At 38.7% G+C, this 13,717-nt stretch overlaps 1 protein-coding gene across 1 annotated transcript; it reads left to right on the top strand.

Annotated features, from left to right (window-relative positions):
* Positions 1 to 1,229: 1,229 nt before the first annotated feature.
* FAM177A1 (family with sequence similarity 177, member A1) lies at positions 1,230 to 12,089 on the top strand (the record flags this gene model as incomplete). The annotated part of the gene is made up of 4 exons (XM_010160985.1): positions 1,230 to 1,406; positions 8,908 to 8,974; positions 10,598 to 10,695; positions 11,536 to 12,089. Coding segments are annotated over 4 exons (555 nt in total), but the record flags the coding sequence as incomplete, so codon positions are not given.
* Between the last annotated feature and the right edge of the window lie 1,628 nt (positions 12,090 to 13,717).

Raw genomic sequence — 13,717 nt, 5'->3', positions numbered from 1 at the left:
TTGTCATAGAAGGTGATCAGGTTAGCTTTCCAAGCTAACCAGGCTTGTTTGTGTTGCAAATTTATGTAATCTAGCATAAGAGATGGGAATGGGGATGCTGCATTTGCAACAATTAAGGGATATCTTACAACTATGTGATTAAATATGTTTTTAAAAATTATTTTAAATTGTGATCTGTGGAGACCATTAAGTTTTCATAGGAAAGAAGTCAAAAATTGAATTGTGCCCATTTTCTGCAACCTGAATTCTGTATATATGTACACACATCCCATTAATTATTATATGGTTTCAAATTACATGAGCTCATGCATTTTTAAAAACCTTCATGGTACACAAAAAACATGTGGCTGGTGTTTCCTAACTTCTGTGTCCTTCTCTGCATGACTGAAGTGTTTTCAGAACAGTTTTATGCATTTGATGCAGTAGTATTTAAAAGATCTACTGAGGTAGAGTCTGTGTTTTGATAGATACAATACAAAACCTTACTAAAATTCTCTGCTTGCAGGAGTTGCTAGTCTAAAGAATTATTCATTGGCCTTTGAACTACAAGTATGTTTTTTTAATACTTGTGACCCAAACATTGCATTGTAAAATTCAGAAGCTGGAAGAACAAAACCAGACATTGTAATTCTCTTGTATATGTCCCTAGCCACAAAACTAAGTGTTGTTCTTTTAGCATGGTCCCTTGTACTAATCACGATTGCTGATGAAAGCCCAGAGAGGCAGATTCCTTGATGCATCTTTTTAAAGCTTGAGCCTAGCTGCTTAGTTACCTTTTATTCAATTCTCTTTTGTGCTGGAGGTGTCTACCTAAGCTTGCATAGGCTTAGAGCCTATGAACTACTTGACACATTTCAGCAGATACTTATTCCAAAACCAATACTTTTAAATGTTATTTTTAAATGTTAACACTTATGTGCTCATCACATTATTTACAGAAAAATGTCCTACTAAGATATTCCTACATAACATAGCGCTTTCTCAGAATAGATGTTTTTAATACCATCTGTCACTTACCTTTTGTTGTTTTTAGTGAAGAGATCAGTTTTTATGTATGTGCAAACAATAATGTTTCACTCTTTTTACCTACAGCCAAGCTCTTGGAAATCTCCGATTTATATACTAATCAATCTAAAATATTTTAAATAGCTCATGAAGTTTTTTAAGGGGGAACTTCTCCAGTTCCAGAAGCATGTACTTGAGATAATGATTTTTTTTCTTCTTTGTAGCAACTTGCAAATGGAGATAGAGGCTTTGAAAATGTGGAGCTGGGCATCATAGGAAAGAAGAAGAAAATTCCAAGGAGAGTTATTCATTTTGCAAGTGGAGAAACAATGGAAGAGTATAGCACAGATGAAGAGGAAGATGAACAAGAGAAAAAAGACCTGTTGCAGCCTGTTGATCCTGTAGGTATTTTACTTGGTAAATTGCTACTTCTGGTTTACTGGGTAACTACCCACATTTTATACTTTAATTTCTGTAGCACAAATCTGATTTAATATTTAGTATTAAGGATTCCCTTGATTTGATTTGCTCTAGGGACTGAGAAATATGTGAGAAGTTTTCCTGAGAAGTTTTGTAATGAAATCATTCTCCACTAAAGTAGCCCTACTAATTAGAAGTGGGTTTAATTTCTTCATGGTTCTAGTCTGTCCTCTCCAGCATTTACCCCTCTATTTGTATTTGCATGGTGTTTCCTTGATTCATACTGTTGTTTAAAAAAATTTGCAGGGAAGGCATTTGTTTCCTTGTTTGGTCACAGTGGAGAGTTGAACCTGTAGTATAGTGTTACCATATTGATATATTTAGTGTTTATATATTTACTGTTACCATATTGATATAATCAAGAGTATGGAAGGAAATGAAACAGATGACTTGCAGAAATAAAGGAAAACTGATATAATTCATGATATGTAAAAACCAGGTTTTAAAGGACCTGTTTAATCCATGTATGCAATGTTTATCTGTCTTGTAAGCTGTTAAGATGTTGCTTGGTCTGTCAGTGGAGTTTCCATTTATTGATTGAGATTCAAGTGAAGTTTTGACGATTAAAGCTGTCTCCAATTGTGTGTATTGTAGCTGCTAAAATACCTTTTCCTTTTTGTCAATGGTCTGGATCTAAACTTAGACGGAAAATGAAACATATAATTTGTTCTATTCTGTTGGTGTGTCTGACAGTCTGTTTTGTAGTGACAGTGTATTTGCAAAGCTCACAGCTGTGTGTGGCAGCAGCTCCCTGCCCTCTGGCAGTTAGTCCCAGAGATCTGCAGCCATCTCCTCATCTCTCCACATCCCCAGTCTCACGTTTCTTTTATGACACCCTCATGAATTGGTGACCCAACCACCTCTTTTCTCTACCCCTCCTACAATTCTTACCCAAATAAATTGGGTCTGCAGTCCCAGGCTTCCTTCCTGGCCCTCTCTGCACTTGATTGCCTGTACTGAGCTAGAGACTCTGAAATTGATTGGGTCCTTCCTGATGTGCTGGCATGTGGTCAGCCAGTGTCATTGCTTTGTGCAGCAGCTAATACTGCCTGGTTGCACACTGGAGGCAGATGCCAGTGTGGAGCTGCTTGTTCCCATGCTTCAGATAAGAGTCTTTGCATGTACAGAAGCTGGTGCCCTGTTTCCTACTTGACATTGCTGTAGATATGACTTCTGCACCGTTGTTTGGGAATCTGTGATTAAGAAATGTGGCTGAAGCACTCTCTTTACTGTACAGTAGTAGGTCCTGCATTTATTTATATGCATATCTGTCCTGTGAGAGCTTGGCTTTGTTGAAGGGACTGCCATGAAGACTGACTTTTCTGCTCATTCTCTTCTGAAAAAGTGTTGAACCATAGGGGGTTTGCTTTGGGAAGGACTGTCAATCAGTCCTTTTTTTCTCCCTGTGTAAAATGAACTTATCTTGAAGAAGAAAAAAGGTGGTTTGAGGGTTGAGATGCAGTAAGATGCAGGGAGTTCAGCTGAGACTGGGTTTCCTAGCAATTCACAGGTGAAGCTGTTGTATTTCATCTTGAATGGATGGTACTGTTGTCTCTGTCTTCCTAGGTAGTTCTTGTATACAACAAAAATAACATTAGCCTGAGAGCAGATAGGATATCAGTAATATAAAATACACCTGAAGTTTATAGATTGCTTGTGAGTATAATAATTTATTTTCAATAGTAGATGTTAAGCTGCCTTGGTGGGTATTGGGTTTTTTTCCCCTCCCTCAGGATCTACTCAAAGAAATGCAAAAACTGTGAAACTTACTGGGTATTATGGTAATGTTCAGGTGTCTTCAGAGTCAGGTCTGTTGTTCCCCACTCTGCAGGTGATGTCAGATATCCAGGGCTGTATAAGGGATTTTTTCCCAGTTATAATTAGCAAGGGGCCAGATCTGTATCATTTTTTGTGCCATTTCCTCTCAGTAGAGAAGTTCCACCATGGTGCAGTGATGGAAGGCTCATGAGCCTCAATGTGCATATTATGAGGCCAGAGACGTGCATGCTGCTGTACAAATGGACACTTCAGAGCTCTCAAACGTGGACAACAGCCAGGAATGCTGTGTGATCACTCTTCCTGCTTTCCTAATAAGAATTTTTCTTCTGAATACCGAAAGGTATATTGTATGGCACAGTTAAGATTGCTTTATTCTCCTTTCATAGTTTATTAAATCCTTCTTTTTTTTCTAACACTTTTTAATAAAAGGACCCCCCAAACCAGAAGTTCTTGTGGAGCACAGTATGCCTTATTATGTATTGCTTTTTACCTTGACAGAATAAACTTGATTAGACCAAGGGTTGCCATTAAGTGAAGTTTACCTTACCTGCTGCACGTTTTGTGTATCCTAGCTGAGCTAGTCAATTGAAGAAATGCTAATTCAGGCCGAACTTTGATGTTTTAGCCAAAAGCCGCTTTAAAAATGTTTTTACTGCAGCTTTTTTCTGGAAAAGCAAAGTGGTGGGTTGATCTTGGCTGGATGCCAGGTGCCTACTAAGGTGCTCTATCACACCTCTCCCTAAGCAGGACAGGGTGGGGAGAAAGTAAGATGGAAGAAACCCTCGTGGTCAAGTTAAAGTCAGTTTAAGAAAGCAAAAGCAAAGGCTGCACGTGGAAGCAAAGGAAAACAAAAGATTTTTTTCTCTACCATCAGCAGGCAATGTCCAGGCACTTCGCAGCAAGCAGGGCTTCAGTATGCGTACTAGTTGCTCCAGAAAACAAACATCATAGTAACAAATGCCTGCCCATAACCCTGCCTCTCCCCCCTCCCCCAGTCTTTCTCTTAGCTTTCATTGCTGAGCAGATATCCATATATGGTATGGACTATCCCTTTGGTCAGTTTGGGTCAGCTGTCCAGGCCATGTCTCCTCCCCAAGATCTTGCCCACCCCAGCCTACTGGTGAGGGGAGAGAGAATGTTGCAGACACAGCCTGGATGCTGTGGGACCACTGTTCAGCAGCCGCCAAAACACTGGTGTGTTACCAACATCGTTCTAGCTACCAGTACAAAGCACAGCACTATGAGGGCTGCCATGGGGAAAATTAACTCTATCTCAGCCAGTCACAGTACAAGCAATTAAATAGTCAGTTTGCTGAGACCAGCACGTCTGAAACTTAGCGAGGATACGAAAAAGTGTGTTGCAAGTAATAGCTGTTTCAGGTCCAATTTATTTTTACAAAAGGCACATTTAATATTCTGAATAGAAGATTTGTGTTATGAAAATTCAGAGCTCAGCTGGTATTGGTATCCTGGCAGCTTCTGAATAAGTTTAAGGGAAATTACTATTTTGCATGTTGTAAGGAAATGTCTTCAGTAAGTACCTTGATTTAATTGTGTTTTAGAGCTAAGCAGACAGTGACAATGTCTTTCTTACTAAGCAAAGTAACATGTATATCCTGTTGATAACAAAAATTCTTCATGAAGAACTGCAGCCTGTGGGAAGGGGTTTTTAAGATCTGGTTTTATCACTCATTATCCTGCTCTAATTTTCATTGTTAATAAATTAAACTGAGTTCCCAAAGTCTAGTCTGTTGTGCCCATGACCGTAAAGGTTGAGTGATCTCTCCCTGTCCTTGTCTCGACCCATGAGCCTTTTGTTGCATTTTCTCTCCTCTGCCCAGCTGAGGAGGGGCAGTGACAGAGTGGCTTTGGTATGCTCCTGGGCTCCAGCCAGTGTCAACCCACCACAGATGCTTACATTTTATATGTAAATTGCTTTTTGCTTTTGTCCACCAAAACTTTATTTTGTAGTAGTTAAATTTCTCTAACTTGTTTTAGAATATAATATTTCTGTTTATCCCAGGAGGGCCACTTGCTATAAGCTCTTTGTTGCATTCACCTATTACATGAGTAGGCAGAAGGTGGAGTGCAAGTCTTTGCAGAGCAACTCTAAGCAGTATAACTGTTGGTGATAACCTTAGAATTAATCTTGAGAACATCTCTGCAACAAAGCTCCAGAAGAGGTTAATTAACCTTCAGTGCTTAGAGAGATTGGAACACATTCTTGCAGGAAAATTATCTTGATATCCTGTAAGTTAAAAGGAGCTTAACTTCAGATAGCAAAAAGTCTTCTCTTGAGGACTGTCAAAGTCTAATTTTAAGAATTTTGGGATGAAGGAGAAAAAATAGTCATTGACCAAGTAACAGCCTCTATGGTAGAAGCTTTTTGGTGGAGGATGGTGTGTGTGTTTCTGATCTTTTTTCACTGGTTTGTCTTAGATAGCACAGTTTTACATACTGCATACACTGAAGGATCTATTGTAGCCATTACCAGTCAGTAATTAAACTGATTTAAAATGCATTTGGCACAGTAAACAATGGAAAGATATCTATTTGTTGGCATATATTAGCTCTTAAATACAGGATTTGTTTTTTTCTTAAATCAGGAAAAGATTATTTTCCTCATTTTGCCATTTTCTGTGGCAAAAATAAATATGGATTGTCTAGGAACATGGTGCTCTTAGAATTTCAAGGGAGTGTTTGTATGCTCCCTTTGGCAGCCCCATACTAGGAAATAAAATCATGTTCTGTTGTTTAACCAGAGCCCTCTTGGTTTTATCAATGGTTGAATTTGTTATGTTCGTTCCTACTTAAAATGCAACACTTGGATTAAAATTGTAGATTAAGAATTTTGTAATTTAAAAACCAGTTGTCACAACCATTGTATTTTCCATTTTAAACAACAAAATAAAGTCAGGATAGCTGAATAGTAAAATTAAGCATTGTAGAAGCGTGTACTGAAGAGACTGATGGCAGGAGAAGTACTGTCCTCTAAACCAGTGTCCTGTGTTTCATACTGCTGCCCCTTGTTTCCAGTCAAGAAAAACAGTGTTACTTTGTCCTTTCCTTGATTAAAGACTGAACATTAAAGCTTCCCTTGCCAAAGGAAGTTGACATGCAGTGTCTGACTATGTGGTTCTTACTGAACAGTAGTAGGACCTGACTTGGGTACCATTTTCCAGTATTGCTCAATGCATTAGGGCTACTTCCCGGAGTAGGATTAGTTTGAACTGAACCACTGCTTAATAGCCCTGTTCATTATCACCCAAACAGTTCTGGTTTTTTCCAGTAGTTTCCTCATCTGACGTTTTTTTTCCAGAGTGCTCTGGGAAACCACCTGAACTTACCATGAGGAAATAAGGGCGGGGGGGAGGAGGGAAAGGATTATTCCTTGAATGTGTTCCCTTGTACCTGGTTGTTCTTGGTGGTTTCCTCTCCAAGCAATCTACTTTCTCCTGTTAAATGTGTGAAGTAGCTTCTCTCATGGTTTTATATTGCCTTTGGAGACACATAAAAGAATTCACCTTTTCTAAATGGAGGGGACTGGCAAAGCCTTGATAGGCAGGGGTGAAGAAGTGTCTGGTTGGGCTTTGTCAGCAAGCAGAGTCTTCCACAAAGCTCAACTTAAAAGTGCTCTTAACCTACCAAACTGCTTTGTAATTGTGGTGAGGGAACAGCAGAAACAGAACCTCTGTGTCTGCGGAGCCTCAGACGTTCCCTGCATTCATGTTACCACAAACACCTTCAAATATTCCATGTCTGAGGTATTTCTGTCATGTTGAAGTTCAGCTTGCCTTTTTTCATTCTTAAGTGTTACTGGGCTGTGGTAGCTTCTTGCTTGCAGCCACACAGCAGGCCTGTGTTTGTCCTGCGCACTGAGTGAATGCTTTTTAACCTTGTCACATCATTACAAAGGATTGTACAGAGCCTTGTCAATGCCATTGTTTGCACCTGTGGCACCAAGCTTTTCCAGCCCTTTTCTTGACTTCTTCAACTGAACAAAATCCAAAATGGTTGTCATTAGCTTCTCTGCCAACTGAGCACGCAATCAACAGGTTGGAGGTGCTTTTGTGCAAGCAGGATAGCAGCTGGTTTTGCTTACGCTTTTACCTTGTCAGGACATTTTCTATGTCCACTGCCAAAAATATATAGTGTCTGGCTTTTTTCAGGCAGCCCAACTTGGGTTTCTGGCTTGACAGATGGTTTCTTGCTGCACTGATTTGTAGAGGCTATGCTTGGAAAGCACTGAAGTCTAGTAGCTTGTGTACGTGCATACTGAAGCTATACCAACTAGACTCTGTAGCTGTATTATTTACAATAATATTGGTTGTCCTCTGCAGATTATCTATTAAATAAGATCACAGAACATGGTTACTATCTAACAGTTTTTAGCAGCAAGTTATAAATACATGTGTAACTGAGTGGAGCTAATGGGTTTCATTTAATAAAAGCTGATGCTTTTAATTGCTGCTTTTGACAAGGAAACTACCTCTGGAAGAGGTCTTTATTGGGGGAAATACATAACAAAGAGCTTGCCTGAATACAACGGGCTGTCAACTATAAACATGTTTTAGTTCACTATGAAATTTGAGTTTGCCTTTTTACAAAAGTGAAAGCCTACAGCTTTTTCCCTGTTAGATTGGAATCTGCTTTTCCCCTTCTCCTTTTCATTAAATGGCTTGTTGTTTATCTTGTTTTGATAGCCTGTGTCTGCCCATTAATTTCTAAATTTTAAGTTCCTATGTGTAAGTATCTCAGTTTGTCTGGAGGCTGCAGTACTTCCTCTGTGGATGTCAATACACCACAGTTGTGAAAAAGGCAATTCCCCCTCCTTGTCCTCCCGGCCGATCCTTCCTGAAGAAGTACGTCTGTATCCCTCCATTGCAGCACTCCAGTCATGCAAGCTGTCTACTGCATCTTGAGGATCCCAGCTCTGCAGCTGCACACAGATCTCTAATTCCTCGTGTTTACACCCCATGCTGCATGTCTCACTGTGCAGGCACCATGGCGACACTTTCTCACTTACATGCAAATGCTTGAGGTGACCCCACTTGAGCCCGGTTTTGTGCATTTTGTGTTCCTTGTTGTTCACATCACTGCAGGCCCTTGTCAGTGTGTCCATCTCTCCCTCAGAGCTGCGGTAACTCCCTCCCTCCCTAGTGGTTCCTGGTTTTGTTCTTCAGGTGCAGTTCCAAATGATAATTCATATCTGGTTGTAAATACTTGGAAGCAGCCTCTTGCTCAGGGACTTCTTTGAAGGTTTGATTTTAAACAATCTTTTGCAGTTCTCATTACTGTAATGAGGGACTACTAAGTTAAGCCACTTCTCTTCTTGGCTTGATGGAATTCAGAGCATTATGGAAAGGTCTTTCTAGTTATGGGAGTTACCTTGGGATTGAGTCAGATGCTTGTCATTTCCCAAGTCTGGAAGTAAGAGCAAAAACCAGTGAACAAATGTTTCCAGATGTAAACTGTGGTTATATGTATTAATGTATGATGTCTGTTCTACACTTATATTAAAGAAAAAAATTTGTGGTAGTTGGCAAACAGGAAACATTGAAGATCTTTCTTCTCAATCTGTTGGAGCTTTTGCATGTATTATTATGTGCCATGAACGCATTCATACCACTGTTGTTCTTACAGACAACGCTCACATGGGGACCCTACTTGTGGTTTCAGATGCTGCGAGTTGCCACATCAACCTTATCAGGTATTGCATCATTTAATTCTTGGGTAAACCACTAATGGAATTTTGAAAGTCCCTTTGATAGACTGTAAATCACCTTTGTAAGCTACTGGCCATTTTTTCAAAAAGTGTGAATAAACCTGGATTTTAATCTGTGGAGATGTACTCTTGTCTTCGGAACTTTTTTTTTTTAATTTCAATCAACAACTTTTGCATGGAAGAACAAACAGAAAGCACCCTTTTGCTGAACACTTTTTTCCCCCTTTTTCTCTATATGAAGATAGGGTGGTATTGGCAAGGGGTGCATATCAGCTTTCTATTAGGTTTTGTATGGAACTGTTTTGTATGATGTTATCTGAAAATAATGTGGTTTGAAGTAACTAAACTGACAGTTTTTGTGAAGAAGACAACTGGAAATTATCCCAAGAACACATCTAGTCTTTTGCTTTACAGCAGATTTATGAGGTTACAAAATACACAAAAATAAGACTATTGTCTAGAGTCTTAAACTCACTGCACATAAATTTATTTGACCTGTGGATGTCATAAAATTCTGTGAAGTTTTAAAAATACTTGTCCTAGTTTGTGGTCCTCCCAAGGTGTAAAGTGTTTTTACTGGGACAAATGTTGTGGAATTTCTGTCATTGTACACTTGAGTATTTATAAAATACATTGGCAATCTATTATATTAGTTAACCTATCCTCATTTTAGAAACACCTCTTTTATACAGTGTAATTCTATTCCTTGTCGTATTTGTTCTTCATACATAAAGATAGATACTGCTTTCCTTTTGTCAGAAGTACGTTGTGATTTTGAAGACTAGTATTTCCTTCTTCCCACTTCAGTTTTGCCTCTTACATTAGTAATTTGAACTGGTCTTTTGCACAGAGCTCTGGATGCCAGGGTATCTATAAAATTGGTTATTGTGAATATTCATTGAAGCAGTCAATTGCTAACTTCCAACTTGTTTTCCCTGAAGATGACTAACTTATTTGCATACTCGGGACAGATTTAAAATTTGAAGTGCAATATATTTAACTTACTAACTTGCTTTAACCGGTGTTCTACGGTAAAGAGTCTGACTGACGCAAGCCCACCTGCTCCTGAGTGTGCACTAACCTGTTCCAGCAAAGTAGTGCTGCATGTAGCCTTCAGCTTGAAAACTGAGATAGCTGAAACCTAATGATTTTATTAATCCATTAGTATGCAACACAGAGCATTGTTAAAACTGCTCCTGACTTGAGGTATGCAGATATCAAGAAATAACTCTCTAGTTTGCTGGTACCATCAGACTGAAGTGCCAATACAGTTGGTAGCCATGTATTTTTGTCTAACCTTTATTTTCAGTCAAAGTTCAGTTAAAGGCTTATCCTTTAACTGATCCCCTAGCGAAACAAACCTAGATCCAACGCGAAACTAGTAGTATTCAAACACTACCATTGAGATTTTCACTGACTTCCATGCTCTTCTCCTTTTGTTCATTCTTTATCTTAAAAAGCAATTATTAGTATATTGAGCTAATAAACTTAGTAGATCAGCGTAGCAGATTTTGACTTTGTCTTTTGAGTGAAGAAGGACTATGGAAAACCATTCAGGAAAAATGATGATACCTTTTAAAATAAAACTGTGCTCTTTATTTTTTTTAGTGTGTGATTTTCTTGGGGAAAAGATTGCATCTGTGCTGGGAATAAGCACACCAAAATACCAGTATGCCATTGATGAGTATTACAGAATGAAGAGAGAGGTATGTGTGCAAGAGGGGGTTCTTGCACTCTTTTTCTCCCAACTTGCCTTCCCTGGTATTTTAAAAAATGAAATTTGTATTACAGCATTAAAATTAAGTTCTAGAACCTCTGTTTCGGCTTGCCTCCAGTTTTTATTTGACACATGATTAATGCTTGTTTATCCACCAGCCTTTTCTCACCAGCTCATCAGATTGAGAACTGTCTGGGTCCTGACCACTGCTCTGTTTCTCTTGTACAATGCATTTTCGAGTCAACAGTGCGAGAAAGTTGGCCAGAGCAGTTACTGGACATTGTAAAGAGGCAGCTTCTAGGAATATACTTTCCAACTCTAAAACTTGTTCAACGAGGTGTCAAGGGTAAATTGAACATGATGTTACTGTTCTAAACCATAACTGGAAATGACTGATAGGTAGCCAGTGCTTTATTGCAAAAACAGAAAAAACCAAAAAAAACCACCCCTTAATAATCTTCATTTGGAAGAGATGGGAAAGATATTTACATCTTTACTACTTATATCTTATTTTTGATAGTTCTTTAAGAGCTAAAAAAGTTTTAGAGAAGGTAGAGCTATCACTATTGCTGTTCACGAAAAACTGCTTATCTAGACGTGACATTTTTTCTGTGTTTATTTAACACAGTTTAATCCTTCTTTTTTTTGCTTTTTTTTTTCCCTGTGATAAGAATTCTGGAATATACCTCAACTTATGATCAACTAGTGACCATTTTCTGGTGGAACAATAGCCTCACCTTGTATCAGGAATGGGTATGCTCTTACAGAAAGACTTAAAGTGAATGTAAATAGTAGATATTAGCTTATGAATCTGGTTATCTCTTTTTAGGAGGAAGAGGAGGAACAGGAAAACAAGATGTCAGAAGAAGCAGAAAGACAGCATCAGGAACAGCAGAGCAAACCACAGGCTGAAGCTCCTGTCCAAACAGACCAGCCTGAAGCAACAGCATGCACTTCATTTCTGAATGTAAACTTTGAAAATGAGGGAGATTGCCAGTCCACTGGGGAAAATAACCATGATGTAGTTCCTGTCCCTCCTTAAGTGTAAAGCTCTGTGTAATGTAGGAAATAGGAAGTATCAAGTGTCACAATCTGGATATAAGCAGGAGGAAAAGTAAGATTGTTCAGTGAAATACAACTTCTGGCATTCTTATTGATCTTGAGAGAGCTAGGCAGTGTCTGTTCAGTCTCTCTGCCTAATAAAGACAGGGGCATTCTGCCAAATTGGCACTTCAGATAAAATGAAAATTGCACTACAAACATTTGGTCCAAAATTCAATGTGTGAGCTAATTTCTGTGTAAAGCAATTAAAAATGTCTTTTCTTTGAATTTCTGTGTCTCTTAATGCCTGTGGATTGCAGATGTAGTGCTGTTTCCTACTTCTAAACACCTATTTCTGATGAGCACATTGTTTGCAACTCAGCTGTCTATGAATAGATTAATAGGAATCAATATCCTGTATCTCACAAGTGATTATAATAGCATCTGATTTCCGCTATTTATTGTCACTGTTGTATGTGTGTATTTTTTCTGTTGTTTAACAGAGAGAATGTTAGATTTAATATTAATTAGATTTAAGGGTCCACTGACTTTTTGTTTTATGAAAAAAAAGTATAAAGGAGGCTGTAAACACCTTTAAGAACTTAAAACAAGTTACCAGCACTTTTGGAGGCTAACAGTGCTCAGTTGCTCCATTCAGTCATACAGCAAAGTACAGAACTAGCATGTGTCACATGTTCTCATTCGAAGTCCAACAATTAAGAGACCCACCTGCTTGAATGCTTAACATGCTCTGAATCGTCCTGGGAAATAAACTCAGATCTTGCTAAATTGCACTGAATGCACTGGAGACTATATATGGGTACCAGTCTAGAACTATCTACACGTTTCTGGACACAGGTTAAGCAAGTGCACTAACTCAGGTAATCTAAGCAGAGTATTTGTTTAATGTTAAATTTCCAGTAAGGGATGTGCCATTGCAGATGTTTTTCTCTCCTCTAGCACAGAATGCATAAATAACTAGAAATCACAAAACCAAATTCATTTATGATTCTTCCTTTTTCTTAAATAAACAAAACATTGTCTTGCAATACTGCAACTACTTCTGTTTTTGTCTAAGTGAAACAAAGGTAGCTCCAGAGCTTTTAAGTAGCCCCAAATACCAATTAAGGCTTTTCTACTGCCATGACTATCATTGTACTTGCAGCATGTGAAAGGTAGTTTACCTTGCGACAGTCAGGTGTCAGTAACCCAGTCACTTTCTATAGAGAATCGTCATAGATAAAGGAGCAGAGAACCTGCTAGTTACCATGTGAAACATTACTTCTGTCCTTCAGATTTCTAAGAAAAATAGTCTCCAGAGAAATGTTGTGTTGGGTATCATCGTATGTCCCTAACCTTGGTCCCACTACCAATTGGAGAACCTGATGTAACATAAGAGACCAGGTAGGCCTGCTATTAGTTCAGTTGTGTATTTCAGACAACCCTGTGCTTGAAGGAGTGTCCTATACAGCACAAATTCCTTCTCCTGGCATCTGCCCTCAGCATTGCAGCACTACAGAAATGTTCCGAGGAGGATTCAGTCATCTGTTTTGATACTGTTCTTTGCCTCTTTTTGAATTTTAAGAGAGTGCTGACAGCTGTGTAAAATCATTATTCCTCAGCCCTGAACATCTGCAAGGGAGGGCGTGGTTTAATACCTGGGGAATACACAGAAAACAGCTTGTTGGGAGTTCTTATATTGTCAAAGACAGAAAGCCTCACATAGCTCAAGAGTAGAACTTCTACAGCTGAAGGGTGCTTTGCTTGTCAGCCAAGAAATCAATGTCAGTTGTGCCATGGTCCCCCCATCTGTTTCATCAGAAATGCCCTCACTGCCTTGGGTTTAAACTTCTTTGTATAAAATACTGAATCACTCACTGTGCCTTAACTTAATCCTTCCTTCATTTTTTTGCAAACTGTATGAAAGTGGTTACTTTAATAATGGTTTATTTTTTCTGTAAATGCATTAA

This window comes from Eurypyga helias, unplaced genomic scaffold, assembly GCF_000690775.1.
Source record: "Eurypyga helias isolate BGI_N326 unplaced genomic scaffold, ASM69077v1 scaffold1011, whole genome shotgun sequence".
Taxonomy (NCBI): domain Eukaryota; kingdom Metazoa; phylum Chordata; class Aves; order Eurypygiformes; family Eurypygidae; genus Eurypyga; species Eurypyga helias.
This window is presented reverse-complemented; position numbering and strand designations above follow the sequence as displayed.